General features: G+C 35.8%; 4 protein-coding genes and 1 non-coding gene across 9 annotated transcripts; 3 read left to right on the top strand and 2 right to left on the bottom strand.

Annotated features, from left to right (window-relative positions):
• The first annotated feature begins 185 nt into the window (after positions 1–185).
• LOC113474278 lies at positions 186–1,394 on the top strand. The gene is made up of 4 exons (XM_026834705.1): positions 186–341; positions 404–515; positions 661–720; positions 1,117–1,394. The coding sequence occupies exons 1-4, from the start codon at positions 254–256 to the stop codon at positions 1,196–1,198; spliced, it is 342 nt and encodes a 113-aa protein (XP_026690506.1). The 5' UTR covers positions 186–253; the 3' UTR covers positions 1,199–1,394.
• On the bottom strand, positions 1,351–6,248 carry LOC100186806 (cactin). Its single transcript, XM_002126808.5, has 15 exons — positions 6,014–6,248; positions 5,702–5,871; positions 5,502–5,592; positions 5,316–5,419; positions 4,744–4,903; positions 4,525–4,620; positions 4,173–4,419; positions 3,894–3,979; positions 3,555–3,690; positions 3,212–3,387; positions 2,845–2,980; positions 2,393–2,616; positions 1,914–2,138; positions 1,576–1,746; positions 1,351–1,477 (listed from the first exon to the last, which is right to left on the bottom strand). The coding sequence occupies exons 2-14, from the start codon at positions 5,869–5,871 to the stop codon at positions 1,588–1,590; spliced, it is 2,010 nt and encodes a 669-aa protein (XP_002126844.1). The 5' UTR covers positions 6,014–6,248; the 3' UTR covers positions 1,351–1,477; positions 1,576–1,587.
• LOC100176585 (tax1-binding protein 3) lies at positions 6,186–7,766 on the top strand. Its single transcript, XM_002126728.4, has 3 exons — positions 6,186–6,474; positions 6,544–6,657; positions 6,813–7,766. Exons 1-3 carry the CDS (start codon positions 6,433–6,435, stop codon positions 7,065–7,067), a joined length of 411 nt encoding a protein of 136 aa, XP_002126764.1. The 5' UTR covers positions 6,186–6,432; the 3' UTR covers positions 7,068–7,766.
• Positions 7,761–21,907, top strand: LOC100181262 (ELAV-like protein 2). Of its 5 annotated transcripts, none has more exons than XM_026834679.1 (10): positions 12,177–12,745; positions 12,967–13,144; positions 13,468–13,662; positions 13,901–14,004; positions 14,066–14,219; positions 14,467–14,707; positions 16,394–16,867; positions 17,712–17,913; positions 18,514–18,639; positions 21,469–21,907. In XM_026834679.1, the coding sequence occupies exons 1-10, from the start codon at positions 12,743–12,745 to the stop codon at positions 21,499–21,501; spliced, it is 1,710 nt and encodes a 569-aa protein (XP_026690480.1). In that variant the 5' UTR covers positions 12,177–12,742; the 3' UTR covers positions 21,502–21,907. The 5 variants fall into 5 exon arrangements, 4 of the variants coding, with proteins under 4 accessions (XP_026690480.1, XP_002126161.1, XP_026690479.1 ...); XM_002126125.5 differs by having other exon boundaries at positions 12,179–12,745; positions 17,727–17,913; XM_026834678.1 differs by lacking the exon at positions 21,469–21,907 and adding an exon at positions 18,783–20,392 and having other exon boundaries at positions 12,179–12,745.
• A 359-nt stretch (positions 21,908–22,266) lies between these two features.
• Positions 22,267–22,321, bottom strand: mir4127 (microRNA 4127). The gene has a single exon (NR_034524.1). It is a non-coding gene; the product is annotated as a microRNA 4127 (primary transcript).
• Between the last annotated feature and the right edge of the window lie 2,889 nt (positions 22,322–25,210).

The raw sequence follows: 25,210 nt of genomic DNA, 5'->3' as shown, positions 1-25,210 counted from the left end.
CTGTGTGTTCTAAATATAGTTTCCTAATGTGTTTTTATAGTAGTTGGGACTAGTAAAAATAATATGGGCGTGCCAATGCAAACATTTAAGTGCCGCATTTATAAAGGCGTGACAATGAGAAAAATGATACATGAAGTGAAACAATAAAATTGAAACAAAATTAATATTGAATCATAGTAGGTGTTTTGTTTTACTTAAGAAAATTATAGGTTATTGGATCTGTCAAGTATTAGTTCCATTTATCATTTGTGAAATGTGGAAACACATTAGCTTGTTTTTAGGGCTAATCTGCTTTGGATTATTGGACAGTGTCTTGGCAAATGATGACCCTAACATGTCAAGTAAGTGTATGTGGAAATATATCTTTAATTGTAGCACAACTAAATAAGTTCTGTATTTTCAGGTGGGAGTGCATACTTGGAACCATGGATTGTAGGAATAATTGCCGTCTGCTGCTTTCTTGTACTGACATTTCTGTTTGTTTTGTTCACCCACTATTTCTGCGATAAATTCTAGTAAGTGTGTTCATGCATAGCATACATGTCTTACCTTGATTAACGGTAGGAGGTGTAGACTGAGTAAATATTTTCTTGTTTTAACAATTTTTGAGTTCAAAGTGCAATTTGTGGATATTTACAATTAGTCTCATTTGTTATTCAGTGACAAAGACGAAGATTATCCTGATGAAGATCTGGAAGATTTTGGACCAAGTGCAGTGATGTATGTTAACATTATAAAAAATACTCTTTTTTCCAAATAAGCCATCAATTAAATCGTAGCTTGACATTAAGCTATAGTATAGTTGGTAGAGCATCCAACTACCAGATTTGAAGGCCATTGGTGTTAAAGACTGTTCTTGGCCAAGAAGCTTACTGGCAAATGTTCCAACACAGTGGTTACTACAGTTGTCCAATTACAGTCACACACAGAAAATATTAATACTTATATAGTGAAGTACTGCAACACATTAGCACAAGTGCATACTGGTACACCTGTGTTATAACATATACTTAACCCATCATCAAAGATAAATTAGGAATAATATTAATGTCAAATGTTAATATATATGCAACATAATAACATATGTAACACTTAATCTGTTTAAAATCTTTATAGATCCCACACCGCAGAAAGAGTACAGAACGTCTACGATAACCAAACCTTTAATCCACAAGAGGAGCAACTGACCGAACTTTAAAAATCTTTTAACCAAAATCCTAACTCTTCCATTATAAAATACCATCACAAAACTAAACAACTCACTTTGAATTTAAAGCTTGATACTGTTCCAGTTGCTAATTATTTGTGAATAGTAGACCAATTACTGCAGCTTCCAATTAATCAAACAACTAATATCAGTAAAATTGTATTTAATAAAAATCGCTAAAATCTTCTGCCTTGGATTGCAGAGTTTTCCCTCACACCTCTTATGTGAGAAAGCTGCCGAGAATGAGTTTGATTGCCATTAGAAACTGACCTAAAAACATAGTTCTGTTTATCAGTATCTGTTTGTGAGCGAAATGCAAATGTTCCATAAGTAGAGCATAGTCAAAAAAAAACTAAAAAATGCGTTACCTGTTAGTCACCTCAGCGCCTGTATCTGTATCTTTTAAAGTGGAACCACAGTTGAAAAATGCTGTTAAGAAACTGGCACCTAAAGCCATGTTTATGTGAATATTCCCATTCCCTGTTTACAATCTTGAATGCAATATCCTGGTAGGGTGGGCCGGCAGAGAATTTTAAAACCTGGGATAAGAAAAAATATTACGGAAGATATAGATACAAAAAGTTGTGCATTCATAGTCTGCACAACAAAAATGCTTTTAAAAGTTGTTTGGTGGCTATTATTAGAGGCAATTTTTTTTCACTGAGTACAGATATTCCAGATACTTTTAATTTACTGAGGAAATTACCGCAAAATCTGTATCTCCGTCTGGTGTAATTGTGTAAGTTGGTGGAACATGCTTTTCAATAAGATCAGGATAAAATATATTGAACTTGTATCCCTGTACCACTTTGGGGGGTGGGTTGTCAAAATCGTAGTGAGTTTGGTTGTACTTGTTCCACTCAAATCCAGTGTGAACACGGTTGAAAAAACGGGGTTTTCGTGGTCTGTATTTATCCGCCCATAAGAAAACCTGCACAGGTATTGATCAAAATCAAACTGAGCATTTTAAATGAATAAACCTAAACCATGTACACTATGTATTTATTACTTCTTGTCAAAATGAGTCCGAAGATAAAAAAAGTTGTCTATTACCATTAGATTTAACTGCAAATGATGTATGTTTCTAAACAAATTAGTTGATTTATTATAAAAAAGAATAAAACTATGGATTAAACTTGAACCACTTACTCTATGTTACAGTTTTACTAAAAAAAGCCGGCCTACCTGATGCGATAAATTAGCTTCAACTGCAAATGATGCTTCTTCCTGGGTGTCCATTCCCTCCTTTGCTCTTCGGATGAAAGCATCCTCCTGTCCTGTTCCTGCATCACCAGTCTTAGTGAGCAGCTTCCTCTTGCCTTCAATTGTCATCCCATCCTCTTCCGGATCAAGGAGAACAACATCGGGTGGAAGATCACGCAGGGAGAGAAGAGTTGGAGAGTAGTTTCCTATTCACGCATATCATTATATATTAAAATATATACCAAAAATTCACTTTTATTTTATTAAAAGTATGCACCAAAAAACACCACTTATACAATACACATATTACGACATATCTAACCAATGTTGTAGCATAATATATAACTTAATAAAAATTTACACAACTTGTAATCATATATGTATGGCATAAAAAAAACGTGTTTATTTACTTAATATTTCAACAACTTGCTTACCCTCATCAAATTCTTCCATGCATTTCAGTTCAAGATCCCCCTCGGTCAAAATCACTTGTTTACTCTCTTCCTCTTCCTCTTCCTCATCTTTGCTCACATCCTCCTGTTTCGTAGGTGAATTTGATATCTCTGCAACCTGGAATGGTCTTATGAGTAAGTTTATAACGAAAACTTATAAAAAATCGATTAAAAGCATAGCTTGACAGCATTAGGGGTCGAAGGCTTCATATAGTTTTATAGATTTTTATAATAAAAATAAAGTTCAGTTTAAGTGAGTGGCTACATAACACTCTCAAACACCAAACAGTCAAAGTTTTGGCGAGTGCATACAGTGAGGCATATTAAAAACTTAGAAAAAAGAAAATACCTGTGTAGTAGCAGCAGAAGTCTCTGGCATATTTTCACCCATTTGTTCAAGCTTTAACCTGTAGAGTTTGTCCTTAAGCAAAGCTTGGTGGCGATCCCGTAATCTTGCTCTGGCAAGAAATGCTTTTAACTGTGAAAGAAGAGACTCCCAATAACCAATATCAACACTGGAGCCACCTGCATGTAAAAAATTACAGATTTTATTAGTCAAAGGATACTGATATTTTGTAGACTCGAATACTATGACCGCTAGATGGCTTAGTCTTCGTGCAAAATTAAGAATGTATTTTGTTACAATATTCGCCATTTTGTATTGTCATTTCTACAAAGCTATTGCAGCTTACCAGATGCTAGTTTCTCAGTAATTTTTTGCTTCAAAGCAAGCAGCTGGGAATGAGTTTTACTTCTAAATAATGCAGCAACATCATTGGATACTGCAGAGTTGATGCCCTCACGCCGTGAATCTCTTGCAGAAGTGCCCTGTAATTAGAATATTTGGTAAGGATGGAAAATATTTTGTAATGATTATTATTATTTAAAAACATACATGCATAAACATATGGTATGGTCAAAATAAACAAAGAAAATTGTATCTTTTATGTAACAAATGCCTTCATTTTAAAATTATTAAACCAGATCCTGATAAAAATATATTGTTCTATATTATTTATTCCAACTCTCACCTCTTCCTCACAAGCGATCTTTTTCAATGTTTGTAATTCATCTTCAGTGATAACGGTCATGTCCTTCCAAAACTCTGCATTTTTACCTGGACAGAATCATCATGTTTATATTCTGTTAATTTTGCTAACAGGCACGTGTAAAAAATCTATTTTGGGCTTATCTGGTATACAACAAACTTAAGTTTTATTTCACTATTTCTTTAAAGTTATACAGTATTTTCATTTTTCCAAACTTTTATTTATAAAGTGAAACATTAGAAAAACATAACCAACACTTACCTTGTTCAAGCTCCATGTAAACTTTGATGTCTTCCAGCAAATCTTCAAGATCTGACATGGTAAGTCCATTTAAGTAAGTATATGGTTCATGCATCTCCACTCCTGACATGTCCTCTGCTCCTTCCTGAGCACTGCTTGCATAATTTGCAAGGAGATCAATCGGTTTTGCTCTACCATCCTGAATACGAATCCGAGAACGCAGTTTGGCTTGCTCGAGATGAAACTTGTCTTCCTGGTCCTCCCATGCCTACAAGGGAAATATTCTTAACAACCCAACATTTTAAACGTTTATTAAATTCCAACCGTCATAGGAAATTAATTAAACTGCAAAAAATGTAAATTGTAAACTCACTTTGAAGTGATCTGCCTCCTTTTCACGTTGCATCAACTCCATTTCCTCATCTCTCTGTTGACGTTCTCTCTCCCGTTCCAATCTTTGTTGTTTGACCTAAAAACAATCAATTTTTAATAATAAATAATGTACATAAATTTAAGACATTTTTCAGATTTTTTATGAAATACTTTTTTACACAAGAACTGTACAATGGGCCAATGACTATGCAAAGTTTACTTTTTCTAGTTCAATTTTGTTTGACTCCTGCTTCTGCTTGATCAATTTCTTCTTCTGCGCATCAGGAAGGTCAGTGAGGCCTTGCTTCTCCAGTTTTTTATGCCACACAAAAGTATTTAGAAGTTTACCATCACCAAATGGGTTGTCAGTGTTGGTATACCTATTAAATAAAAAAACATGGTTAACTTATTGGTTACTAAAACTTTTCTCAGATTTTTATTTGACAAACTGGAACAATACAGAAATTGCTTTATCCTCGCTTGGCCAAAAAACGACAGTCTTTATAAACGAGTGTTCTGTTTCATACACCTCATGCCAGCATACGAGTCACCATGTGTGTAACTTTGTGGATAATGTTTTTTTGTATGGCTGACAATTCAAACAGCCCATTAGTGACCACTGAGTTAAAGCAATTGCTATTAAGTGTCTAACTCAAGGACCAATCATACACCCACAATTGTAGCAGCAACAAGCCTTGAACCCATAACCTCTCGGTTACAGGCAGGCGCAGTAAACAACTGTGCCATGGCCACAGACTTTAACACACTTACAATCAGAATAACAAAACCCACCCCATGTATTCCTTATCCCATCCCATTTTTTCACGACCTTTTCTCTCCTTTGCTTCTTTTTTGGCCAATCTACGAGCTCTCTTTTCTTCAGGAGTTTCTAATGCCTAAATAAGAAATAATAAATAGTTTAAAAGAGGGAAAACGGGTTTAAAGTTTTATAAATATTTCAATCATTAGATTAGACACCTTTAAAAGTTCTTTCTCTTTTGCTTTTTCTGCTTTAATTTTCTCTTTTTCAGCTTCAATCTTAGATTTTCTTTTTTCTTCTTTTGATTGCCTTAAAATATTAAATGTTATTCTCTTTCTTTTGAAATGGAAAAAGGGAATTGTTAGTCTTTATGTCAAAATTCTACCTATTCAATAGTGGTTACCCCAGGTTTATTTACCTATCGCTATCAGATGATGCATAGCTGGATCTTGAATCAGCTGAGGAGCTTCTTCTTCTGTGCCGACTCTTCTTTTTATTCTTCTTCTTCTCATCCCTTCGATGGCTTGATTCTTTTTTGTGATGCCGAGACTTCCGGCTATCTCTGTAAGTATCAGGTGTGCTCCCCATCTGTAAAATAAAAAAAATGTTGAACATAATGTACAAGTTTATTAGACATGTAATGTGTTAAATACACATAAAACTTATACAGCTTAAAACAACACATAAACATTCTTCAATAGACAATACATACACAATAACAACAAAATACCTCTTCACTTCGTTGATCGAATTCTCAAAACAAACGTAAAGTGTGCGTTTGTTGTACTTCCTCGCATCTGAACTAAGAAATACTCAAAGCCTAGAATTCCCCGTTGCGTTAAATCTTAAATATGATTTTGATTAATATCTGTGATACCTGCTTGTTTTTGGTTTGTTGATGTTACTCTTAACAATTCCACACTTAACTACAGTTCAATAAAGCGCTGTATGCCCACCAGCCTTATAAGACAATTTTGTTATCCGCTAGCTGGTGCACCGAAGTGTTTATTTAATATAAATCTTCAGGTCGGGCGAGTTTCTGTAGATTTGCATTCAGGGTCCGTCATACTTTACGTTGTTGTTGATTTCACGTGATCGTGATTAGGCAGTTTAATTACGTCGGTAGTACCGAAGAAAAACAATTACCATATGGCGGAATACGTTCAGACCTTTGAAAGCGAGACACTTTGTGTAAGATATTTAAAAACATTGCTTTATATATAACGTAAAAGTTATTGACATATCGTTGCATGCTTTTAGGAATGCATAGAGATCGTGAAAGATGTCCAAGATGGTAACCTGATCCTTGGCTTTGCAATTGGAGGTGGTATTGATCAAGATGCATCGAAGAATCCATTCATACCAAATGATTCGGTAAAATAAACATTTACAGTTATAGTATTTTGTTGATATATTCTTTTGCAGGTTTTACTTAAATTTTGTATGTTATTATTTTATATACCATTTTATTTATTGATTACGTCAACTATACATTTTATTATTTATATTAATAATTTGCATCCCTACAGGGTATTTTTGTCACTCGTGTTTACCCTGGTGGTCCTGCGGACAAGGCTGGCCTTAAAGTTGGGGACAAGATACTGCAAGTGAATGGTTATGATGTCACAATGGCCACTCAAAAGCAAGCAAAAAAACGACTCGTCAAAAATCAGCGGATCGTTCGTTTAAAAGTCACACGTCCTAATCTTATTGAAGCAGAACTCCTAGAAAGTACTGAAAAAGATAAACCAGCAGATAACTATCGGCATCAGGAATATATATAAAGTCCACAGGACAGTACCCTATTTTCTTGATTAGGCTATTAAGGAATAGAGATTGTATTACAATACTTATAAAAAAAAATGAAAAATCCTGTTGTTTAAGTATATCATTTAAAGTTGATTTAAACTTTAAATTCTTATTTCTCTTTTTTTTCCTATACTTTCTCTTTCAACTACTTTAAGAAACAAAATCATGCATACTATCAGAGGCATTTTTTACTGTTTGTTTACCCTTGATTGTTTAATAAAACCAAACAGTTTCATTTGTATACTTATATCAAAAACAGTGTTTCATATACCCCTTTGCAATAATATGTAAACCCAAGTTCTGGTACTAATTAATGTATTACATTTACAATCATTAAATTTGCAGCATATCCCTCATTCTAAATTTTAATTGCCTTCATGACATATTATATTATTCATTTGGTGGGTCTCATAATTATGTAGCCTGTTTTCTATACTTTCTTTTAAAAACGGACAAACTGCTGTCACAGAAAACCTTTTCGGTAAATCATATTGCACTCTTTGCTAATTTCTGTAATTTTTTACTGGTGCTGTATGAAATCTTCTGTTACAGTAATGGTACAAATGTTAATGTGTTCCTATTGCCTTTGTATTCCTTTTAAGATGAAGTACTTTTTCATTCTTATCAATTTTGTAATCACTTATATCCACTGCTTTGTGTACTTTTGCAGCAAAGTCTGTTTTTAGGAAATGCGATAATTAGTTTTGATATTGTTGGAACATTAATTATAAAAAGTCTTGCAGTATAAATACAAACAGAATGGCTGAAGGCGTTCAAACCACTGGAACACCTCCAACACAAACCACCAACCATGGAGATGTAAGTGTCGTGTTTTAATTTCTTTCATTTTCGGACTCTTTCGTGCTAAAGGGGCGTCTTAGCCAATATGTTACTTTATATATATTATGTTCTTAATTTATATTGTTTGTTATTTTGTATCCAATCCAAGGGTAAATGGAATTGGCCAGTCACTACATTAGTTATGGTCGTTTTAATTTTTTTCAAAACATTTTATATTCGATTTGAAACATTTTATATGCATCAATTCAATTGTTGTAAAACTTATACTAAAGTTAGGTATAGGCATACTAACTGAAGCGCATTTGCTTTGAAGCCTACTTCCCCACCCACCTACCTCCAATACTAACTATACATAAACGGCTGATTCTTCTTAACTGCTCAGGTTGTCATTGGTGATTTACCACAAGATTTCCTTCGAATGCCAAATGATTCATCTACAATGGACCAAGTGGCGAATGACGAAAGAATTGCAAAACAAATGGCAGCCATGGAGTTTCAACAGAGGAACATGATGCCTGTGATGATACCAACCAACAAGTTTAAGATTTCAATTTTAGAGGTATACTATTATGTTTGTGTTTAAACCAAAACAACTGTTTCGTAGTAAAAAAAAATAAAACAAAATGATTTCTATGAAAAAAAATCCAAGGTCAATTTGAGAAAAAATGACCAGTTTTGCAGAATAAAATACATAATATACATTTACTTAGACTACTTAGAGTATACTATACATCTCTCTTACTATTGCTCTTAATATTGTAAAGTGTAGAAGTTTAATTACTCTTGAATTGTGTGTTAATTTACATAATTAGCTATTTTGATGTGTTGTATTCAAGTTTTACACTCATTGTTGAGCCTACTGTAATTGATTTAAAGAATCCCGCTCTTAAAACCTGGCAATGATTGCACTATGCCCTGAGGGCCATAAATTAATCACTTAAATAGGCTTTTATAGAAAATATTCAAGTAACAATTTAATACTATTAGTTCTATAAACCTCCAGTACCACACCATACAAAAATAAAGCTGTATATACTTGCTTTGTAAATTAGCTTCTCCGGCAAGAATTTTTGTAAACAACGTTTTGACTTCCTATTCAGGTCGTCTTCATCAGGGTAAACAAAGCTATGTAAAATATTCTGAATGGGAATAAGTCAATTTAAAAGTATTGGTATTTGTATATTACACTTTTGCACAGGGTAAACAAGACTGGGTTTATTTGTCACTACATTAAATTAAATATATGACTTGATTTTTAGGCAAAACTTAACAAGAATTATGGTGTTGTACGAATGGATCCATACTGTAGAGTTCGTGTAAACCATGGTGTATATGAGACTGAGACTTCATACAATGGTGCAAAGAATCCTCACTGGAGCAAAACATTCTCCATCCCATTAGCAGAAGCTGTTGATCATATTTATATTGAAATATTTGATGAAGTAAGTTGATTTTTTTACATATTCTAACAATTTGACTGGATTCTTACTGTTAATTTTTTTAAATTTTACTCGGTTGTGCATAAATGAATGTAACTTGTGAAACCTCAGGTTGGTGCAATTACCTTTAAGTGTCTTGCCCAAGAACACATATGCCCACAACGATGGCCTCTGGGTTAGAGACTGGCGCGCTAACAATTGTGCCACGGTTTTCACTCAATTTCTTTTTAATTGAATATCACCTTTTTGGTAACAAAATTTTTAACCGGAAAAAGTGTAAAATGTGTTTGCGGCTGATGGTTCTATTTATTTTCAGAAAGCACTGACAACGGACAGCAGAATAGCATGGACAAAGATTGAATTATCAGATCAAATCAAAAACGGGGAACCGCTCGATGATTGGTGGCCACTTAGTGGTAAACTTGGTGAGGAATTAGAAGGTTCTGTACATCTTGTCGTATCATACGTGGTATGTAGTAGTTCGGCACTTTGAAATACTGCTCTATGAGTCTATCTGCATGGGTGTATAGTAGAAGTGCATGTGGATAAGGTAACAGGCAAAATTTGAAACAGGGGTGGCATCATATGTTTTAGTATCCTAGTTTAATGTAAACCATCTTTTACACTGCTTTAAGGGGTGTTTGCCAATACAGCCAAAGTGTATTGGATTTGCAACTATGGGTGTAACTGTGTTTTAACAATTTTATTCCAGATTTTGTTAAAATATTATATACAATGCTCATATTTATTTTCTATATATATATATATATATATATATATATAAGATAAAAATAAGAAAAAAACGTGCTATATTTTTAAAATATACATGAATCTAATTTTTAAAGCCCAGTAATGCATCAAAAATGACTAGTCTTTACATTTTGCTCAGTTTTTGTTTATCTTGTGTAGAAAGTCCAGCAACCCCCACCAATGCAACAAATGCCAATCATGTTGCCAGGTCCTTACCCTGTTGGTGCACCAGTCATAGTACCTGGTAACCAGTTTGTACAACCAGGTATGAAGACTTAACATGTAGTAAATTCTGTAATCTAGAGTTTCATATAAAACAGACCACATTGAAATTTTCTTAATTATTTTAAATAACAATAACTTAATGTGACTATCAACTTTATTACTTTAAATAACAATAATTATAATATTGCTGACAAAGCATTTGTTTAAAAATTTCTTTGTTCGTTAATTCTATCCTGACGCCATGTTTTTTTTTATTTATATCAAAGAGACCTTTATTTCATAATCCACCTGTGCGTTCTGTATTTTAAAAAATCTATAACGCTATAAATTATTAAGAGCTTGGTTTAAAATGATTCCTACAAAGGTTTCATTCAGTCTTAAATCCTAATCCAATTACACATTTTTCAATCTGCTCCTAATGGAAAAGTATTTTTTAAATTCCGTTTAAGGTAATTTGTCCTATCTCACATGCATTGATCAAGCTATAAGCCTCACAAAAGCACGTTTTTCCTTATTTTACAAAATGAACTCACAGTTGTATCTAACTTTAATTTTGGATCTTTATTATTGTTTGTTTGTTTTAAGGGGTGCAAATGTATCAGCCAGCAATGGCACAACAGCAACAACAACTTCAACGCGCACCTGTTCCTCAGGGTCCACTTTACACTGAGGCAGTAAGTATTAATTGTTTACAATGTTAAATCTACCACTTTTTGTTCAGGCTTTATTGATCAATATGAAAAATATATATTTATAAAAAAAAACTTTTTTCTGCAGGATGTGAAGCAAATAAAAGAAATGTTTCCTGATGTGGAAGAGGATGCTATTAAAACTGTACTTGAAGCTAGTCGTGGAAATAAAGATGCAGCAATCAATTCTCTGCTTTCTATGCAGTAGTGGCCTCAGTACTACATCAAGATTATCCACAAACAGTATCTTGGTGCATAAGTTTTAAGTTCCTTTGAGTTGAGTTGTCACACTGAATTCTCCACTTGAAATTTTGTATTTCTCCTGCTTTTTATTATTCTTGTATGTGCACTTACCAGTTTACAGAAGCCCGGTTTTACAAACAGAAATTAACCTTACCAAGTTCTTCAGAGCATACTTAAAAAGTGTTTTTCCTTTTGTGACTCTGTAAACATGATCACGCTGAATATAATGTATTTTTTTATTGGTGTGTGATAGCCTATAAACTAACCAATAATTAAAGGCACCACTATGGCTTTTTTGGTATTTTGTGTTGATCACTTCCATTTTAACAGTTAATTCTATTTAACCCTCCTCAGTTTTTGTATTTTGGTGTTTTGTGCAGTGTTGTAGCAAGCGTTTTGCTTATGTGTTTTATTATTTGTAATTATCAAATCCAACTACCGAAAAAATCAAATTTTGTCTGCAAAACAATTAATACACACAGCAAAACTTGCAAGCCAACTCAACGATAGTAAGAAGTCAAATTTTTTGCAATTCCAAATGATTGCAGTAATTATGCCAAGTAAAATAGTAAGTTTATCGTGCATAATTTCGATTGGACTGTGTTTTTTAAATTGGCTTAAAATATCGGTAAACAATTAGATTTCAAGTATATCGGCAAAAAACTTGTAAAGACGCAGGACTATGATCGTATAATACCGGTAGCTTAAAAGTATCCCATGCTCGTAAAGGCCGTTATATCTATTAGCGTTGTGCCTAATCGACATGAAGACCTGTGTCTGTTTATTCTTGACGTTGTGTGTAATCTGCATTTAGACTTATTCGATTGTTCATGAGCCGAGAAGCCTGTCCATGCAGGAAATAATCCGTCTAACAGCCGACGGTATCTGCTGTACAAATGCTCTGTGTAAAACGCGGAAGCAGATCAGTCGTGTTGTGACGTCTGCTAGATATCGCCGAGATAGACGTTTATAATCGAAACGGCTGTTTCAGTTGGCAAAAAAATAGTTTGTGCATTAAATTTATATATATACTGCCGACTGTTTTAGTATAATGTTAAAGGTAGGCACAGAAATATATGAATAAATATGCTTTTCCCAGTATAATATTTCGCTGCCACTTCCTTGTTTGACCTGCGTGTGTGGGCCTTTTTCTTTAGTCTCAGTTGCGCATGCTGCATGCTGTTTTCAGTTCATTCTGCCACTGGTGCTGTGTTGTTAACGTCCTATGAGCTTCGAGGAAATTCTGCAAAATATAAATAAACTCTTGTTACAGTTTTTGTTGTTTTAAAACGGTTTGGGTTGGCAATGTTTTACTACTATTGAGTTGTACGTCGCATGTATATAAAACTTAACATTACTAATTAGTTCAGATTTTTGGTTAATGCTGTGGTTAATATTTGTGTAAGCTATCATTTTTTACTGTTAAAGTGTCCCAAGATTAAAACGGCAAGTACTTCAGACCAATAGTTGTAAACAAATTATTAATCTGTGCAGTTTTGTGGAATGGTGAGTAATTTTAATCTGCAGAAACCTGTTAATGGGTTAAATTAAACTCTATTGTACATTCACTAGTGTTGTTTTTAAATTTAATAAAAAAAGAAAACATATTTATATCTTTTCAAGGTAAATACGACAATATTTAATAAATTCTATGCAAACATAAAGATTTAAATTAACTTCTGAGGTGCTATTTCTTAGCTTATCTATTTAAAACCTCTATTTTTCAGCTATCCAGTATGAACAACAACATGTCTTTGTGTGGTCCTGGTTCATTAGTTGATTCTCTGAACATGAACAGTGTGAGCAATCATGTTTTGGGAAGTCTCGGAACTTCACAACTTTCATCTTCCGTGACTTCAAGTCTCTTGTCAAACTCCTCTTGTTCTCCAGTCTCTTCCTATTCAGGTATACTAGATGTGCTTTTTTTCGCTGATTTATTAAGGTTTAATATGGCAGTATTGTTTACAAATGAACTGTGGGCGAATTCTCTTTCTAACGTACAAAAAATATTTTAAAGAGCAAAAAATGACCTGTGAGCAAATCTTCTTTCTAAAAATAAGGAACACATGTTATTATATATAAATAAAATGTTAAACTTTAGTGTACTTGTTTTTGTTATTTAAGTAATTTTTTTTGTATTCTTTGCTGCGTTGCAATATAGCAAAAGTTTTGATTATGGGTAATGATTTGATCGTTTGTTGCATTTACCTACATTTTTACTTGCACAGGTCTTAACTCCAGCACGAATGTGAACAACAATTTGACCAACAGCAACTTAAATACACTACCATCCATGGATGAATCCAAAACCAACCTCATTATAAATTACTTGCCACAAGCCATGACCCAGGAAGACTTAAGAAACCTTTTCAGCTCGATTGGAGAACTTGAGTCTTGTAAACTAATTCGTGACAAATTGACAGGTGTATATAGATTTTCAAATTGCACTTTTAGGTTTTTCTAAAAGCAATGGCTTAATTATACTTCTACTTTTGTACAGTGTTTCTTAACTTTGTGTTTTAAAAGGGTAATTTAATAGTCTCATTTAGGTCGGAATTGCTTTTGTAAGTTAATATAATAAAGGTTATGTTTATTTTTAATCGGTTTTTGAAGTAAACATAAACTGGGTGCCAAAATCTTATTTATTTATTTGATTTGCAGGCCAGAGTCTTGGATATGGTTTTGTGAATTATGTCAAAGCTGCTGATGCTGAAAAAGCAATTAATTCATTAAATGGACTTCGAATGCAGCAAAAAACAATAAAGGTTTGTCAGCCCCTTTATTTAATTGATGCAGTTAAGTATTTATTCCATTAACTCCACATAGGTTTCATTTGCTCGACCAAGTACCCCTCTTATAAAGGATGCCAATCTCTATGTAAGTGGTTTGCCTAAGTCGATGACACAGGAAGATTTGCAAAGAATTTTTCACCCATTTGGTCGAATTATAACTTCGCGAATACTTGTCGAACCCAGTACAGGTAATATACAATCGATCATTAATTTTCAAATAGAAAATATATAGTAAAACTAAAAAATGTATAAATAGGCATAGCTATAGGCCCCAATTCTTTAAAACCTAATGGGAGGCAGGGCCAGTTTGATGCGCATCCTTCGGAACAAATCTAACTTATTGGTTTAAATGTTTAATGATCACTGCAGTACAGAAAACTTAAGGTTTTGGGGCCTGTGTATATTTAAAATATATCCTAAAATAAAATATTATAGGCATGTCAAGAGGCGTTGGCTTCGTCCGTTTTGACAAGCGACCTGAAGCAGAAAACGCGATTAGTGCTTTAAACGGGACAATTCCTGCTGGTGCTAAGGACCCAGTTACTGTTAAGTTCGCCAACAACCCTTCACAAAAGAACCAGCAAGTTTTACAGTCGCTATATGCTGCTGCATCACCCACTCGTAGGCTTGCTACACCTGCTGCTGGACCTTTATATCATCAAGCACGAAACTTTAGGTAAGTTATATAGTCTCCATTTAAGAAACTGTTTGGTCTGTTATATTCAATTGTATTAGTTATTAAATCGAAAATTTTGCGAAAAATAGCTGGGATTTTGGGTATTTTTTAATTATATACACATATATATAGGCTATGTTTTAGGCTGTATATTTAAAATGCACATTTTGTAAAATCCTTTTACCAAGTAAAATTGTTTTAGCTGATCCATAACAGTGGGCGATCCCTACCGTTTACCTAATTGATTTGAGAGTAACTTAACTATATGATTAGCATATTAAACCCCACCCCCACAGGAGATGTCCTTTGTGTATTTATGCCTAGTTTCCACTTTGCAAAGCGACCAGTACAGTGAGTAAAGTAGCAGCTTTTGCATTTGGTGCGCAAATTTGCATAATCTGTGATGTGAGTGATTGAAAAGCTACCAATCATCTTTGAGATGCTTTAACTCAATTTAGCAAAATTAACTTCAACCTACCAACCACATAGAATGCTCTAATTTTCATATTCCATTTAACGCATGCTGTTAGAACTTAACATAGCTTTAAACCAGGATTAAAACTCAGGGCAAAAAAGCCTTGTGTGGACTCCTGTTAGGTTGCATGAATTACAGAATTGTTGGTGACTGTAGCCTGATACAATTAAACCATTTTTTAATTATTGGAAACCCTAATTAAAATTAGAGTCCCAAAATTTTCACAATTGTGTACCTACTACATTTTGTACTTGTTAGCTGCTGCCAACATTAATTCTTATTACAGACCAGGGGTCAGTGACCTGCTCTCTAACGTTAACATGGGCCTAGGCGTAAAAAGGTAACCAGTGCACTGTTAAAATCGGGTGCCATAGGACACATGACTCACTGTTGTGTTGTTTTTGTTTTATCGGCACTCATTGTTCATTGTTTTTTTCACTGTGGTAACGATTCAGTGTGGACTGACCGTACCAGCACCAGCTGTTTAATTGTTGTTTATGTTGTAGCCTTGTTTATTCCGTTACCGTGTACTTTTTCGTTGTTTTTCCACGACAGTTTAGTTTTAATAGCGGTTTTCCTTTCATTTCAGCCTTGGTTTCCATATTTAATAGGCATTGACATATACGTTCCTTTCCACTTTAATTGCTCTTCAGTTTAGGCAATTCGATTTTAGTTTTAGAAGTTTTTGTTCCGAGCACACACACTCGCCCGTTGAGTTTATTATGAGTTGGCATAATTTTTCCGCGAATCTGGTCAGAGACAGAGCCGCGTTTGTTGGGTTTTGTGATTGCGTTTGAAATTCAGTTCTTGTTTGAGCCGTTGTTATGATGATGTGCATTTTAGCACAGTTATCATGCAGTTCTGATTGGACGCCTCGCTGCAAACATCTGCCGTCCACCGCCTGGTACGATTGATCTCATGGAAAACACGTTCGGTTTTGGCTCCTTAATAATTTATGTCGGTGTGTGCAGGGCTTAGGAAAGAGCAGCTTAGCTGATGCTATGCTCAACGCAGAAACTCGCCTTACTGAGAATTCGTTGTGCTATAAACAAGAGTGAGTATATTTCGCTTCTCTACTCCTCAGTTTTTTCTCCCTCCTTGCCATATGGTTCACATCTGGTGAACAATACACTTATATTTCCTACCACATAAACTTAGCTGAAAACCAAACCATACACCATTTTAACCATCCTGTTTCAACCAACTACCAGAGCAAGTCCATACCCAGAAGTACGTGCTGCTTCCCTTGTAGCAGCCAGCAGTTTACAAGCGGCTCCTACCCTTCAACTTGCCCCAGCAGCTACTGATTATGCCTTTCCACAAGTTCTACCCGCTGGTTTTACAACATTAGACTCGTTATCTGGAATGTCGAGCATACCTGGTCTTACACTGATGCCAGCACCTGCAACTGCTCTCACACAACTGCAACCCCGTACAATTCCAACTTCATACACTCAATTTCTGCCACAAGGACTTGGCTCGTTAACCCCTCTTACCCCACTTCCTGTACAAACTTCTCAAGCTGCAACTCTGACTATGGCTGCCGCCCCTACGGCCTCTGGATCAGTTGGTGTCCTCACGGCTGCACAGGTAGCTCCTAAAACCACCACCGCACTTGCAGCAGATGTTGCGGCCTCCTCCACAGCACAAGCAACACCCTCATCCAGCACAGCACAAACTTCTTGGTTAGTCCAATCGCAAATCAACTCATTTTTATGTTGGCATCTTCAAATGAAAGCCAGGCATTAAATGAAGTGCGAATTTTACCCAAAATTGTTAACACAATCTATTTAAAAAATCCCAACAAATTGACAGAATCTGTTTTAACCTTTTCTTTCATACAATGCCTGGCTTTCAGGATTGCCACAACCCGCGCATTTTTATTTTAACATTTCCATCAATGAAGCATTTGCGAGTTGGCAACGAGGTTTAGTTTGGTTTAAAATTGTTGAAGTTTATCAAAAACTCTTATTTTGCATGCCGGTTGCCTCGCAAGCCAACCAGAAGATTCTGGTTTATTTTGCCCTTAAACGCGTGGAGTCTGTTTTTCATTTATTTTATTTTTTGCGCGCATTATTTGTTTCCGCAGAACAAAACTGTTCACCTTCTAATAGAGATAGTTCAGTTACGCTCCATCAAAATTCGTCTAATTTCGAAGTGAAAGCTGGTAATATAACAATCGCGTATTACATGCATGCGGTGTTGTCAGTAACAAAATGTGTTTTTAAATTCAACTGATAATCTAGCTCACTGACATTTCATAAATATTTGATCGTTTGCGTGCGTCCCAAAAGGTTCATTGGCCAACCATTTGTGTCCAGTGTTAAATGTTAACTGTCTGTTGCGTGGTTTGCTTGCATGCCATAGCTGCTTTATACTGCCTGTGTTTAATTTTTTATTTGTTCTTTTTAATTTTAATCGTTGCATGAATGTGTGCATTCATTTTGTTTCTTTACTTTAACTCTTAGTTGATTATTTTTAAAATCTTCATTTTTTTCGCCAAAAAAATGTTTCTTTTTTTGACCCGAGCCCGAACGAATCTAGGTACTCCCCCATCACCCCTGAACTCCTGACCTCTATGGGCATGCCGAGCACAGCTCCATCTGCTTCATCCTCCACCGTTGCTCCAAATTTTGGAATCTGCATCTTTGTCTACAATCTTGCTCCTGAAACGGATGAAAATATCCTCTGGCAATTGTTTGGACCGTTCGGAGCCGTAACGAGCGTTAAGGTGATAATTTGTGATTATCTAACAATTATGTTCGTAGGTTTACCCTCACCCTTACTGCATTTATAGTGCATCATTCAGTAAGTATTTCTTTTTAAAAAATGCTATTGCCCAATTTATTTCTGCTTGTTTTATTTACCACATATAAATAACGTGCATTTGTCAACACTGTTAAATTGGCTTTAGGTTTAGTGTAAAAACAGAGAACCTAGAAATAAACGTATATTTTTTACCAAAAAAAAAAAATAGGCTGCGATTAATTTCCAGGCTGATTAAAAAGTCTGTTGCGTGGTGAAATATATAGCAACCGGTATATACGTGATTTGTGTCAAGGCGGGCGTTCCCGCTCTTTCGGTTGTTTGTCGGCACGCCTTTCTTTAACTCTGTGCCCTTGTGGGTTGTCTACTTCAGCCATGCATTAAGACCCAAAAATAATCACCCACAAAATTACGCATTAAGACCCAAAAATAATCACCCACAAAATTATGTACGTGATAACTCGTAAGCGGGGACGAGGTGCGTGAAACAGAAACCCGTTTTTTTTTTTCTACTTTCGTTGCTCACCAGGCGAGGGTAAATAGGCTAAAATTTATTTTTATGCAGGTTATACGCGACTATCAAACCCAAAAGTGCAAGGGCTACGGCTTTGTCACCATGACCAACTACGAAGAGGCGTTTATTGCCGTGTGCAGTTTGAACGGCTACAAGCTGGGCGACCGCGTCCTCCAGGTTAGCATGCATGGATAGAACCTTGCGATCTCGCCAACCAGATAACAACCCATTAACCATGGTGTTAATTTTATTTTCAGTTCGAACGAGTTGTTTATTATAATTTGACATTGTGCACGTTTTTCTTTCCTTCCTATTCGCAGGTGTCGTTTAAAACGGCAACGTCCAGACTAAAATTCATGCATTGAACCCTACGAGGCCACAGATCCGCAAAGTTCCGTTCGTATGATTTCCCTCTGTTGCTCGAGACGTTTTTGTTTTGGTCGGTCCGCCAAGCGGTCGTCCCAATAATGTTTACGTATATGTTTGTCCCTCTGTTGTATAGTTTGATATTCATTTGACTTAACCCTGCGCGAACGTCCGTACCGTACGCTTACTAGTTCGTATATTTGCATTAAGCATATATGTTATGCCCGCTCTGTCTGTGTCACGTCGTCATCCCCAAACGGTCCCTTAATCAAATCTCAATTGATCCTGATCCATCCTACTTTATCTCCTATATCGACCACCTATATGCCCGCGCTAAACCCTTTAAACTTCGTTTCCATCCACTAATGGAAAAGCGGACATGAAACAGCGGCGGTTTCGATTTGCAAAGCAAACTCGACTTTGCCGCCGATCACCTATCGATCCTCGTAACCAAATTTATAATTAGTTTATCCGTCCCCCCGGCACCTCATCCCATACCCTCACATTTTAGCGCCAAAGTCCCATTATGTGATTACGTGGTCGTCTATCTAAGTTTGATTCCCCATACGTTCCGTCTCATACTTAATTCGGATCAGTTCACTTTATCCCACCCACAACCGCGCGATTTGTCGCAGCGTGCGTCATTTTACCCCACCCCGATTAACCTTTACTTTTACTCGAACTTTTACACCCCCTTCGATTTTAAAACCTTTTAACCCTACCCCGCCTTTTACACCCAAACGACGTGACCAGGCCTCAAGAGCATTCCACGTACTTATACAACATATACATGTTGTGTGTTACCGTTGTGCTGACAATCTTACTGTGAACTCTCTTCCAATTATACACATTCCTTGCCCAAGTACAACCTATAGAACACAAAGCAATACTGCGCATATAGCATGTGTACCGTGCAATATATATCCAGTTCCAAGCATGCATGAGTATCTACGTTGTGCTCGCCTTTGTTCCTTTTACTCCGTGCTTTCTTTACCCAGAGATTTTCGTTCTGTTTTTGTTCCTATTTTTCGTTCATCTGTCACAAAGTAGTCCTTTAAATATGAGCACAAAAGTGTTGTCAAAATTGCCAGCATTAACTGTGAAAGAAACCTATCAGGTCCTGCCTTACAATACGACTGTGCTGTTCCACAATCCGTTGATTCCAATGTTCCAATATTTCCAACAGCACAAAAATCCCTTCAGTTAATTCGCGCGTTAAAAACGATCGAATTTTTAAATGCCTATGTTTAATGCATTTCCATTACAGCAATTCTGCATCTTGTGTCTTAACAATTTTATTTCAGTCTTGCTCGATTTTGTTACTTGGACTATTTATTTTCATTTTTCGTTTTCTTTCCCTAAGGCGTTTTGGTTACACATATCCTTTTTTGCATTGCTAACATACATAACCTTTTGCGTTGTTTTCAACCCAGTATAACATTAATATCGTGTATGGCGTTACTTTACGATCGCCTTTCTGTTGTCTAACACCTGTGTTCTTTCGGTATCTGATTAATTCACTGGTAACGTTACTGCCACATTAAACTTTTTGTTGTAACTGCCAGGCCTGTTCTGTGTTTTACTTTGTCGTTATGGGCAGTGGTTTGACCACAACTGACTTGTTAAAGACACTTCGGTTTAAAAATCAATTTATGTGTGGGTATATGGAAAATATAGTGCGTATTCGACCTTAATGGTTGGTATAGTACATTTTATTACATCATCAAATTTATTGGGTATTAACAACTACCACTAAAAAATGTAACCAAATACCACTAGAATGTAAAATATAATTTAACATGTATACACTTTACTGTGTATGTGTATGCCTCGGATATAGTATATACATGTGGAAGTCGCTGCATTCTGCTGTATAGTTTTGCGTCCAATAGGTACGTCTTAGCTGTGTTCAAAATTGTTGCTTTGCGATGTGTGGACCGTGCTACAAACTAGCGTCACGTGATACTGCAAAGGAAACATCAGTCAGCTATTTCCGGATTAGCGGCGTGTCATGAGTCTCATTTCGTTTAATATTGCTCAAAATAAACAGATATCGCTGTAATTGCCCCTAATTCTAAACAATTCTAACTTTCGTGGAATAAGCATTTCTACAAGAACATTGCAACTCATAGAGTTAACATTTTAATAACTAGTGGTAGTTTCCTTTTTTAATCGAAGTGATCAAAAGTATTAGGCCTACTATAACCATGCGCTTATTTTAGTGTTTGTAACGGGAAGTAAAATAATTCACACCAGACGAACCTCGCTTCTCATAGCTAAAACAATAGATCCGCGAACAATTATATCCGGTACATTGCAAAATTAGACCGGAATTCCTGTCTTTCTAGCGCAAAGTCGGTGTATTGTATCCCAGCAGTGTATGTCAGTTTCATGTTACACAGTGTACTGATATGCCAGAGTGTAAGCTGTAAGGGGTTGCCCGTATTCATTTACTTTACAGTTTCACCAGTTTTATTTAATTGAAATCTAACATATACAAGTGCACGGCGGAGTTTTTATTTCATCCTTTGTTTCCTATTATTTCTCCATTATGATTTCATATTAACGCATATTGTGCTTGATTTAACTCCCAAGGTTGCAAAACTTTCGGCCTATAAAGACGTGTCCTTTTCTTGCCAGGTTTCACTGACAAAGACCGGCACGACCGTTTAATGCAAAATACTGATAAATAAGAATAAAGAATCAATCGTTCTTTGCGCGCGGAGTACAGGAAACTGACGTCATTGCAGTAGGCCCGCGCGGCTGGAAGCGCAAGCTTAGGTATAGAAGCGGCATATGCTGACTGTATAAATTATTAATCAACGGTGTTGGCATTCGGCTTTAAAAAGCAGTGCCCTTACCATTTGAAACCGCGCCACCCACACGTGACCAGCAACGTCTTATGTGATGAACAAGATAGAGATTATTGGATTCGTTTGATGTGTATTTTGCTGGTTTGTTTTACCTTATTGCACTGTGCCGCTTATTCATTTCCTCTTATGCGCTGGCTTCAGGGTATCAAAGACGTAATTTTGCGATATTTTATTTAATCAAGAAAAGACAGTATTTTGGGATGTTTTTTTTATAGTTCACCGTATAAAAATACTGGATAAAAAAAACGTTGATATGAAATAAAATTTACAGAGACAGTTTCTTGAATTTCGTTTTCTCCCTTTCGTTCCGAAGTACTATTTTTTGTAAGATGCGGCGGCCGCGGCATTACACTTGCTCGCATGCGCCGTCTAGCGGTAAGAAAAACTTAAATTTCCTCACTTGCGAATGATGCAAAACTCAAAACAGAATAGATTTTTTTATTTTCAAAATAGAACCACTGCGGAACAAAATTCACCATTATTGGTTGTACGCTAACCATACTTGTTCATAAAAAGTAATCAAATAATCCGATTTTTGAAGTCAGCAGAAAGTTCCCGTCTCTTGCAACTTCTCTCACAGCTGCCTGTTGATTATCACACAGCCAGCTGAGCGAGCTGTCACTTGAAACGGCCATAAAAATTTTTCACAAGTAGTTAATTGTGCTGGTTCACCATCATGCTTATATAAAGGGTTTACCAATTAAGCTGGACACGTGTGCACCAATATACCTATAGAGAAGCTTTCGTCTGTAATAAAAAAAGGTAACAAAATAGAATTGCATGCGTATTGCAATAATCTTATTAAAATTTCCGATTGCAATAATTTAAAAACTAAAAAACAAATATTTTTGCTGCTATTTTATCACGGGGTTAAGAATTCAACTGTGGGCTTAACCCAAAACCGCCGATAGCTTCGCCTAAGAAACAAACAGTAAAGAATATATATATTTTTACTAAGTTCATAGCTTACCCTCCCGCCGTTATGTCAGAAATCAAATGCGAATCTTTATCGGTGTAAGTTCAGACTTGTTGAAATTCTTCCATGTACTTCGATAAATCAGACATGAGATTAACCGCATATGGTAAACCGCCGACTCCTGTTTCGCCAAGGATACAATGCTTAGAAAGCATTCTAAGAAACATTAAGGGTCTTAAATGCCATCATTAAACCGTATAGTACTATGGGGTAAGGTGGGACACCTTTAGCACATAATATTCAAATATCCTGATTGTGGTTTAAACAATAACAAAGGTCTGTGGTAGCCGTGGTAATACGGTTTTATAATTCTTTGAATGTTCTCTGCTACCAAATAGGACGAGACAAACGGTTAAAAATGCGTCCCATCTTCCCCACTTTACTATATCACACATTTGTTAACAATTGCGTATCGTTTATTTTTAAAAATTTATTAAAAAACACCTAAGTCAACAAATATAATTGTTGCACAAAACTGCAATCGTCTTTCTGGCGATTTTCACCAAAAAATCCAATGCAGCTATTTTAGGAACAAAAATGCTGCAGGGCGACTTTTACGTATCGCAGATCAACCGCATAAAGTAAACATACATTGTCGAATCTATATTCTCTAACCAATCATTAGCCGTGTTAGGTGGGAGTAACATTAGCAAGGTTGGCTCGTTTACTGAGAACAATTTCCGATGATTAGTTTCACGCTAATCGTTGGATTCGTCTTTTGGTGGTCACTAATATGTACATTGTCATGTACCACGGCGCCGGCAACATGTTCTTACATTTAACAATAAAGATCCAGCAGATTGCATAAGTTGCAGTATATTTGCGACACGTAAATTCTTAAACTGCGACGAAGACAAAATTGGTATATATATACTAAAGAAACTGACGCATATAACAACGCGCAGTATACCTTAACGCCTAAATGATGAACATTAACTTAGTTTTAATTTTTTACCATATGTTTTTAAATAGTATATATAGACGGTAGGCCCAGCAATCGTTTATAGTTATAATAACATTAAACTTTCGTTGCTATAATTCCCATACACTGTATACGTTTCTTGAATGCGAATTTAAGCGTTATAACCTGCGAGGTGAACTAGATATCAAGCAAATGTAACGCTACCTGATTTTTTAACATCCTTGCATATACAATGATTCTGAAAATGACTCCACTTTCCTAAAATTGAGCATTGTTAAGACTGTTGAGGCCGCGTCTGCACCCTAAGCTATATAGGCCCCAAGGCTATTGAGATGAATGCGATGAACTGACAGTCTGATAAATTCTTTCTGAAAACTTTAGATCATACAGATTGTAAGGTAGTACGCGCACCTTCCAAAAGTACACATTATTACTTTTAAAAAATGAGAAAACGCTTTCATCCGTTTTTTTAGATGATAAACACAAATTTAAGTGGTTTGTAACTGTGTCCTATTTTTACCGTCCAGAATGCTTTCAAATACGGAACGAAAGACAAGGGTTTCAAACGTCAATTAGCCACAATGCAAGTCATTCCTCCTCGCTGCTATTTTATAAACCCACCGCGAAGTGAAAATTACAGAGTTCCGGTAACGAGAAAGTGAGGGAAGCGGCCGCGAAATCAGATAACTGATTCTCGTCTGGGCCCGGACAATTTGTTTATTTGTGCACGGTACGTAAGGGAGACCCGATTTTCAAGCCTTCGTGGAAATAGAGACTTATAAAGGCATCGATAGACTTGCGGTTTACAGGCAAATCGCGACATCGAAACATTAAATATTTTTATCTTTCTTTCTTCTAAGGGGTGTTTTTTCATTTTTCATGAACTTAGAAGTACGTGACCGAATCACATAGTGTGCGAGAATATTTATATACATAAATAGTAGAGGAGGGGGGGGAGGGGATGGGACACCTGTAGCACCTAATACCCAAATATCCTCATCGTGTTTTGAAGTACTAACAACGGTCTATGGGAGTGCTGGTGATACGGTTTTAAAATTTTTTGAATGTTCTTTGTTTACTGACAAAAGGGAGGAGAAAATAGAATAAACGAGTGTCCCATCTTCCCCCACCCTACTATATCATTTTCATGAAGGTTTTGTGATGGTATTTGTCATTTTTACGTTTGTTGAAACACTGAATTCTGTAATGCGAATTGTCAATATTTAGTAGCGCTGGTCCTAAACTCCTCGCAGACTCAACCGACACTTATATGTGCTGGAAGTTATCTCCAATACAAGCGCTTATCATCACAAAGCACAAGTTGGCCACGCTCCGCAGAAGCAAATTGAATCGTCTTAAGAAAACTGAGCTCCTAGATTAACGACGCAACTTTGCTATTTCTTTTCTCGACCGCAAACTCTTTCGTGTCACAAAAGCTTCTGCCATATCTCTTCGACTTAATAACCATATTGATGAATGTAATATTATATTCATAGTTTCGGTCATTCCGTATATAGCTTCTCGCAGATAGAGTCATGTTAAATTGGGCCTTTAAATAAACTTTTGCGAAGAGAGTTTTTGGTCAACCAGTCAACTTGTTCTTTGTAAACT

The sequence above is a fragment of the Ciona intestinalis genome, chromosome 5, assembly GCF_000224145.3.
Source record: "Ciona intestinalis chromosome 5, KH, whole genome shotgun sequence".
Lineage (NCBI taxonomy): Eukaryota > Metazoa > Chordata > Ascidiacea > Phlebobranchia > Cionidae > Ciona > Ciona intestinalis.
The sequence above is the reverse complement of the archived record's forward strand: the minus strand, read 5'-3'. Positions and strand labels throughout refer to the sequence as shown.